The sequence below is a fragment of the Hydractinia symbiolongicarpus genome, chromosome 9 (assembly GCF_029227915.1).
Source record: "Hydractinia symbiolongicarpus strain clone_291-10 chromosome 9, HSymV2.1, whole genome shotgun sequence".
Taxonomy (NCBI): domain Eukaryota; kingdom Metazoa; phylum Cnidaria; class Hydrozoa; order Anthoathecata; family Hydractiniidae; genus Hydractinia; species Hydractinia symbiolongicarpus.
The window spans coordinates 13,618,823-13,628,548 of record NC_079883.1 but is presented as its reverse complement, the minus strand read 5'-3'; the positions used below and the strand labels follow the sequence as shown (position 1 = coordinate 13,628,548).

At 34.0% G+C, this 9,726-nt stretch overlaps 1 protein-coding gene across 1 annotated transcript; it reads right to left on the bottom strand.

Moving 5' to 3' along the window:
- Positions 1-1,457: 1,457 nt before the first annotated feature.
- Positions 1,458-6,134, bottom strand: LOC130657383 (bis(5'-adenosyl)-triphosphatase enpp4-like). The gene is made up of 8 exons (XM_057460366.1): positions 5,626-6,134; positions 4,920-5,140; positions 4,448-4,743; positions 3,387-3,801; positions 3,005-3,104; positions 2,647-2,710; positions 2,049-2,157; positions 1,458-1,807 (listed from the first exon to the last, which is right to left on the bottom strand). Exons 1-8 carry the CDS (start codon positions 6,014-6,016, stop codon positions 1,739-1,741), a joined length of 1,665 nt encoding a protein of 554 aa, XP_057316349.1. The 5' UTR covers positions 6,017-6,134; the 3' UTR covers positions 1,458-1,738.
- Between the last annotated feature and the right edge of the window lie 3,592 nt (positions 6,135-9,726).

Below are 9,726 nucleotides of genomic sequence, written 5' to 3'. Positions count from 1 at the left end.
ACGGGTATTATAATATAGATAATCGAAACCAAGTGCATAGCTTTTACTGTGACGTAAAATACTTCTACTTGTAGGCAAAAAATATAAAATTTCTTCTTAAAGCTTCAGAAGAAGGATCATAGTCCTTTTCATATTTAAATGTGAATCAGTACTTCCTACCTCAACGGAATCTTAATTCTATTCAGCAAAATGCACTGCTTTATCCTTTAAGTAGGTATTGAGCAGGGCTGCCAAAAGCAAATTAAACTGAATAACTACAGCGAAATCTTCTTATAGCGTACATCTTTGCAACGGACACCTCTCTACAGCGGACACTTTTTTCTGTATCGGAAGAAATGCCTGACAATAAATCCTTCATATAACAGACAGCTTACAACGAACACCCGTTTATAGCAGACGCTTTTGAAGGTCGCCATTTCATTATTTATCGTTTATACCTGCCTTTAACTTAAATAGTCGAAGCAGAGCTTTTAACACAAATGTATGCCTTGGAAAAATTTAAAGAGCCCGCTACACTATGAATCTTGACTTGTTTAGTCATTTTTGGTACTTAACATGCTATGTCTAGCAAACTAGGAACCTTAAACTACATAGAATATTCGACTGCTGTTCTTAAATGATATATATTTGGATTTTAATATATAGGATGGTCATTGCATTGATACCCCATCTTATTTCCGTACACTTTTTTTCAATATCTTTAGCTGCCGTACTTTCGCGGACAAAATAAATTCAGTCCAGCAGAACATAAACATTCCAGCGTCCCGTTCGCAAATAAACTTAGCCGCCATTATTGTTTTTCTGTTATTATTCAATTTTTTACGCATAAATTAATTTATCTTCATAATTAACGGAAACTTGAGAAACCAATCAGATCTCAGAACTGACCAGTGTGGCCCAAGGTCATTTCTTTTTTGCCCTTTTTCGCTTTTTTTTATGCGAAATCATAGCCAACTTAAAAAATGCGAATGTTATTCCACGCGAAGAAAATATATTTTTTCTCAAGCAAATTTAAGTCTCATTCCTGAAATTCATTGTTCCCAAAAAACAACGACACATGGATAGATATTATATTCATTTTCTGCTCTTCGCAAAAGTTTTTTCATGCAAAAATGACCTCTTTTCCTCCGATTCACGAACGTTTTTTCCGCTAACTTTGTTCCAAAGTCCGCAAAATGCGAAAGTTTAATCCATAAATTTCGCAATGACCTGTTTCTGAAATAGACATATATGATTTAATCACTTTTTGCGGAGGGAAACGAACCCCATTTGGCATTTAAAAGTGTATTATTTTTATCTAATGTCAACTACACAGCGGGAAAAATCAAATTTGGAAAAAAAAATTGATGAAAGTGTCACATTAAATGTACAGTAAAATAATCAATATTTAAGATCTTGGAGGTATGGAATTCACTAGTTTGGGGACTGGTATCAAATATGAAAATTACGTTTAACAGTTACTAGGACAACACGCAATAATGCGAGGTCTTTTTTGTGTGCAAGTTCTTACAATTGATAAATTAGTAACAATCGAACGTATATATAAGGAAGAATAAATTTATAGACATTACAATGAATGGTTTATAAAAGCAGTTAAAGATCTTGCAGTAAATATTGCACTTGACGGTAATGAAACATTCTCCTTTCCCTACTAATCACTTATTAGCACGTCGTTGTGAGTCACCAATATTTCCAATGCGGAAATGCTCTTTTTCCGAGGAAATTTTTTACCCTTTTTTTACACTCTAGCTATCTCTCCGCATGAAATCATGCCCTCTTCCGTCGGAATCCGGGTATTACTTTGAATCTAAAATAAAAAGCAAAGGTTCAATATTATGGCCACATCTATTAGGAGTGTGTTTGTCATTACATGTTAAATATTCATAAAAGCTACTGGAATAAATGGGGCAATCATTAATTTGTCTCGCTTAACCCTAATCTTTTAATAATGATTTACCTCTGATGTCTTAATGATTATGTTGGTGTATTAAATACAAAACCTGCGGCTGTGGCGCCAAACAGCAAGGGGTAATACTTAATAAACTTACCACTACAGAACGACCAATAATGGAATTTTTACCATAGGATAATGAATGTCCTGTTAGGAATGTCATTTTATTGACGCGACCTTGTCTATCAGTCGTGACATAAGGAACCCTAGAAGTTAATTGTAGGTAATCATAAGTTGTTGTATTAAGTCTTTGTAATAGGACCTGTTATTTGTCATTTGACATTTTTTTGATGAAGGCAATGGTAAAACAGATTTTTTTTGTACTAGATGCTAATTCACAGACAACAGACTGAAGTTATGAGATTTTGGTGAGATACATTATCTGACCTTACATGCCCATCATGATCAAAGTTCCGATTGGTGTAAGCATTCTCAGTTAAAAATAAGTACAAGAATGAGCAATGATGAACATTACATGTGCGAAATCTGGATAATCTATCAGCGTGTGCCGGTATTATGTTGCTACACGAGGTGAAGCAGTTTCGTGTTAAGCCCTTAGGAACAAGGATCTAGTCCTGCTTACTGTTAGGCACTATGTTAACAATGCATAAGCATCCTTCAATGTTCTTGTGTATTATCAGAATATCATAAAGCATAAACAATCAAACTTTGATCAAAGAAAATTATGGTCTTACCTTTCTGATGTTGTAACATCTAAAAAACTTAAGGTCGACAAAGTGCTGCGGGATCCGAAACAACCTAAAAGAATAATAATTAAAAAAAAAATACTAAGGAAGTATATAATAGCAACTTGAAATTACTCGTGGATATATGCGCTAGAAAATTAAAAATCTGCTTAATTGTCAACTTATTAGATGCAAGTATTTAGCTTGGTGAAGTATAATTTCGAGAGCATTCTCATATTGGACACTTTCTATTTTAAAGCGTGATTTTTCTTCTATTCCCTCTAAAACGTAGCGCAAATAAGAATATTTTAATAGTTTTTGCAGTGGGTCGGTCAAAAAGGCGATGCGGGTTGGTTAAAATTATTACCCATTGTGTGTACGTCTCCTGATTCGTGGATTTCAACACGATAACGCGTAAATATTTTACCAGTGATCAATTTCACATGCACTCCTACTTCATTGGCAGACTAAAATGAAATTGATTTCCTCATCAAAGCTTTTTATTATAGGTTCAGAGCAATTACTGAAAATTGAAACAAAGTAGCTATAAATGATGATAATCAATAATGAATATTAGAAAATAAATTTAGCGGTTACCATGTAAATAAAAACGGCAACACAACGTACAAACGAATCGATCGTTGCCAAATATTTCATTAAAATGTGATCGCCATTTAGTACATAAAAAAGTCTAAGAAAATATATTTATAAAGAAACTGAATTTATATTAGGGAGGATATATTTCTCACCTTCTGATAAAACCGTATTGCACCATAAATTTTTTCAGTACCACACGGATGTGTAACACTAATAGCTGACAGTATGGAAGCTGCCTGAACTGAGAAATCGTTCGAAAGTGCCTCTTGAAAGGGCTTAAGCGTTCCATTATTTGGTCTAGCTTTTATACCAAGCAGATGAGCCACAAGTGGGACAACATTTACACTTTCAAAGGCATCCAATAGTAACCCATGCTTGAAAGCTGGGCCATGCGCTGCAAAGAGAGTACCCATTCCTTCGTAACTGACATCATAGCCATGTGATCCACCGTACCATCTACCAGGCTTCCTTTTTTCTTTTAAGAGCCAACCAGCTTCCGAAAGAACGAGAATTGGTGCAGTATTTTTGTTGTGCTTGTAATGTAAATATTCAGGAATATCTTGCTTTCTAAAGAGGTATTATGTGCAAAATGATAAAGATGTATTAAGCCTATGCTGAGAAACGTAGATGCTGCTTTGTCTGGGACTTCAACAACCACGTGAGAATTCCTTTCAACGGAATAAAATTTCAGATACGAATTAGTTAAATACATGGTAGATTAGATCTTTTCACAAGAGCTAGTCTACTTCAAAGATAAGAGCTTATATTTACACATACACATTTCAGCTATGCGTAACACTCTGTATGGGCAGTTAACGTCCTGAAGACACTTACAAGATGTTTACATGGTATCTAGCTAGATATCAAGCTAGATACTTCGAGATTTTCTTCTTTGTTAAGGCTTATCTTCCGTAAGTCTGTTCAATATGCACAATGCGAATCATTAGTTTTTGTGTAATTTTTGTTTAATAAAGTTCTGCATGGATTTATCACTTTGTCACTTTATTTATTGCTATCATAGCACATGACTACACAAATTGTTTAATAAGGAATCTCCGCTGCTGATATCAACAAGCTGCAACCTTCATCGCTCCATATCATCCTTGAATTGACATCAAGGTAGAGCTTTTTTTACAGCATGTATTGTCGTGCAAGTGGAGCTAATGAGTCTTCACAGACAGACAATTGCTGTATTCACAATATTATGCCATACCTGTAGACTCTATAATGACCAGTGTGATTTAGGACCATTAATCTTTGTAAAAGCTCTTCTGTTTTTGCTCCATTAGCTGGCCATAATGCACAAGACGGACCACCAAATATTAACTTGTACGAATCCTTACGTAGATAGTCTTCCAAGAACCTCGCTTTTGTTTTAGTGGAGTTGCCATTTCCATCAATGATACCGTGATCACTGACCAATATGAGGTTGATGTCTGGTTTATCCTTTAATTTATCCATAAGATATCCTATAATTTCTTTATCGACACGTTCCAATTCTTTCGCATACTAAAATGAAAACATACGAAGTTACAGTCAATTTTCTCTAGATTAATGTTTGCGGAGGAAATTGTAGAAATTGTTTTATAGCGATGGATGATTTTATGCATAAAAAATATAATACTAAATTGTGTGAATAGATTACATAGATGAACAATAGGTTAGGCTATATAGGCTACACAAACCTCCTTTGAATGTCTACCATACCGATGACCAGCCCAATCAGGAGAATCCACCCATAATGCTACAAGGTTTAAATCGGGATCATTATCGAGAAGCATGTTTATTTCATCAATGCTCCTTCTCCCTTTCTCCAGGCTACTTCTGGCTGAAATAGGATGGTTAAGATAGGTTGGTTTCTCTGAGTAAGCACAATATCCAGGCCAATAATACACGGCACTCGATCCTGGAATATAACATATGAAATAGGTTGAATTATAACTGCTGTTGTTACTGCTTTGTCTAGTTCAATAATTAAACTGTAAACAATATCGAAAAGGAAGTTTTAGTTAAGTTGAAAAGCTTTACATCTGGCAGGAAAAATGCTATTTTAAGTCATACAGATGCCAGCAAAACGCCAATTCGTACGTTCACAATACTAGCACGTAGACTAAACCTTAAAGGTCGTAAGATAAACAACGAAACAACAGAACTTAATAATTAAGGTAATGAAAACGCCAAAACTTCGAAATAAATGTTAAAGACCCATTTTATTATTTTTATGAAATAAGCAGAAGCTTTTGGGACTACGTCCGTCTTCAGTGCAATAAATATACAAGTCCAACTACAACTTGTATATTTATTGCACTGAAGACGGACGTAGTCTTAAAAGCTTCTGCTTATCTTATAAAAATAATAAAATAGTTTTTCAACATTTATAAAAGAACTTACCTCCTTGTTTTTGATTGGTCAACCAAACAGGCTCCTGAGTGTAAAATTTTCCATTCCTTTCCCAGCTAGCAGGATCATCTACATAGCTAAATTTTTCGTCGTATTGTACATGGTAAAATTTGTTTGCTATAATACCATGTGATTCTGTGTATAAACCCGTAATAAGCGACGTCATTGAGGGAAATGTATCTGGCGGAAATGAGGGTATCAATCGTGTAGCTCGAACCCCTTGCCTAGCTAGTCTCTCAAGGTTCGGCATGTTTTGACTATGCTTATAAAAATCAGCTATAAACCCATCCAAAGATAGCAAAAACACTCTACTCTTCTTCGAAACCCCATAAATAGCACGAACATGAAGAAGCAACGCTAACAAGAGAATTCTTTGGATCATTATCTCCACCGTCTGTAATCTTAGTCATGTACTGATCAATATTTAAAACTCATATTAAGATTTGTTTCCTGATTCGTGTCTGTGTTTTTTTTTATCTTATGTTGATACACGGGACGCCATTCATACGGTGACAACTGCAGATGACAAAAAAAACGTTTGGTTGCGACATCGATGTTGTTGTTATTCTTAATTAGCGACCGGAGACAAAAAACAGTTTTGACAACAAAATAGTCTTAGAACTTAAGCGAAAAATATGTTTTAGGTTAGTTTTTGTTATCTTTTCAAAACCACGCTCTGAATAACTGACCACTAACTTGACAGCACTGAAAAGTTACTAACAATTCTTAGTACTTTCAATTTTTTATCCATTTTTTATCCTTTGTCTTTTATTTACAGGTTTCTTAATTCATGTATTTAGAAATCACGCCTTTAAACACGGAAATAAGGAAGGGTTAGAAAACTTCTTTCAGGATGACTATTGAGTTTTACTTCCTTTTTTCTACTTGAGATTGCCGCTCTTAATACTTTATTGCCTGTCAAGTAATAGCGTGCATTCTTGACGTAAGTCTTGGAGTTACATTTTTGATTACTGCTCAAATGACGTCAATACGATCAAATGACGTCAATAAAAGCTATCGCTTGTCAGTAGATAATAGGCTTTACCTGTACATGTAAAACACGGACACGGAGATTAAAAATTGATCGGTACTGTCGCTTGTAATAGAGTTGTGTAGGGAAATATAATGCGGGCAAAATTAATCTATTAGATAGGGGAAAGAACTGGAACTTTATTTAAACCCAAAACGATCTTGGTTTTAATTACTTTCTGATTTTGCCATTGTTTATACGACTGTCGATATATCAATTAGCTTTTATGAAATTAAGCACTTTCAAATGATGGAGAACAAAAATATTCCATAACAGTTGTGGACAGTAGCTATAAGTAAAACAGGTTATGAAAATAATGAAATTTAAATCATTGATAACTGATAAATGAGACGTAATCTTTTCAGATGATTCCTAATAACCATCTCCATGGTCGTGTTGAAATAAAGGAGTGGAGTGCAGCTAGGGGTAAGGCTGCTTGATAAAAGTTCATGATACCAGTGTTAAATTTATAGACCAGAACGGCTGTCCTGATCTTCAAACTTTGCCGAATAACATTTAAATAAACAGTTTTGTTTACATATTTAGTGCTAAAACTGATTTATAATTCCTGTATTTTTACACATTTTTCAGATGAGTGGCTAAATTCAAAACCAACAATAAACATTTTTCTATTTGTTATGTTGGCTACCACGTCAATGATTTGAATTACACACCTTATAAAAAATTAACAAGAAAAATGTTAAAGTTCAAAATAACAAAAATTAAATTAGCAAAAGTTAAATAAAATGATGAACATATTCTTACTTTACATTACTAAAGCCTTAAGCTGAATTTCCAATGAGAAGAATGAGTCATCTACCGTATCGAAATACTCGTATCTTAATACGGTTCGGAGAATTAGGTAATCTCCAATGAGTTGGCGCGCAAATTAAAAATATCAAAATAAAACAAGATAGATAGACATTCGTCTTAGACATTTACGTACTAATTTCAGCCGTTTTTCTTATCATTCTCCATTTTCTTTCTTCCAAAGCATCCGCCTTAGGCAAATCTTACAGCTTAAAAAAAAACAAGCCCCTTATACTAAAATTTTTTCTCATGGCCCACAGGTATAATTTATTCCGTGTTCGATACATGACAGCAGTAAGTGACAATAACACGAACCTTCGATGACCATATTAATTCATCGTATTTATGTATCCTCGCCTAAGTTTGACAAATATTTTGGTGCTTGTGAGTGTTAAATTTAAGACATTGGCAACCTTTAACTTCACGTAACATTATTTGCTTCTGACAGGCGCTTTAACGTTCTCTTCACGTTAAAGCGTCAATAAGGTTTTTATTTCGTATGTGCAAAATTGTAAAGATTTTTTACATGCTAAATTATTATAAAACTAATTTTTGGCCAAAATAATAAGGTCATTTTTTAAGTTTTCGGAATCAATACCGGAAAGTTCTTTGATTGTTATTATTAACTTCTAACATGTGTCAGTGTTATATTGTTTTGAACCATCAGTTTAGTTTTGCAAAATTTTAAAGCAATCAGGTTTTCGTAATGTTAAAATTCTTGCTCAACTTTTTTGATACAAAAAAATTAAAAGTTTATTAATTTAAGCAAAATTAGCAGAATTACCAGTTGTTGCACGCCTTTTAAATCACTCAGTAAAAAGTCTGTCATGGCCACCTCGCCTAAGAAACAAGCAATAAAACAAACGTTGCGCTTAATGGCGATAGTAAAAACATGTATTTAACGGTGAAAATTATTAAAAAGAAGGAGGTTATGCCGTCTTTTTTAAACATATGCAAACTGTGTCCGCAGCTGAAAAAATGAAAACTCTGTTTATCAAAAAAGCATTGATGATGGGGGGAGTTTTTGTCAACAGTAAAATATGCGAAGCTTTACTTAAGGGGAAAACAAGCATAGCTATAACAAGAAGTTGGTCAATAATACGAATAGGGACTTGGGACTGCAGGTTAAGATTTCGGAGAACAATAATGCTCTTGAAACTGCTGCTTCAATGGTTCGTATTTTCAGACGCCTCGGATGCGCCCGTGTAGACGTGGTTACACGTATCAAAAAGGTAGTAATGCTTTGCACAATTATGGTGTTGGTCTATTTAAAATTAAGAGAGAGAAGCTTGGAACAGCAAACAAACGCGTTACAACCATTAATTAGAGTTAAGTCAAATAGTTATTTAAAGGAAAAAAATACGAAAATATTTCAGTAATTATTTCACTTCAAACCCTGGACAAGTTGGTTGGCAATGGTCCATGGTTACCAGTACATAATTATAAGAACCATAGGACTCAAAACGTAGTTTCTCACAGTTATTATCCGCTTTATTTTTATATATCTGTTTTAGTTTTTATTGCTGATTTTTTCTGCATTTGCATGTACGTGAAATTTGTACCAGGCAAAACTGAACATATGAATTATTCTCTTCATCTTTTCACACCTCTTTTTTCTCTTAATCAGCTTCTAATGATTCTTTTATTTTCTTCTTTAACAAAGATGAAGACGAAGCAAAGTTAATAGACGTTTCCATACTACTGTTTAGCATGGGCTTTAGCATAAACTACGCAAATTGGGGACGGTGGCGGTGTAAATAAACCAGGCTGGTTTTTTTTTTGGTTTTTTTTTTTTTGAGATACAATATCGTGCAAAAAAATAAATTTGAAACATTAGAAACGTCTCATCGTGGCAACTTCATAGGTGCAGATCCAAACCGTATTGTCTTTGCAGACCTTTGGAAACAGCATTCTCTTATCCTGTTAAATTACCCAGCTACTATAGTTACAGGAACAGGAGAAATTTTGGCCTGTGTCAAACTTTGTCAGAGCATGTTGATTTTAATCTATGCCATATTAAACAAAATTTCTATCCTTCAAAATGACTCCACACCAAAAATTATATTTTAGGCAATCGTTAAATTTAAAGGCACACCCAAATTTTTTTCTTTAGAAGGATACATCCAAACTTAACCGAAAAGCTAAAATACTTAGCTCTAACCGAGATGTTGCCGGCAATATTCATCACGGTGTCGTCTGCATATATTACAGCTTCAAAGTGACAAAGAACATTAAATAAATCATCAAAGAAC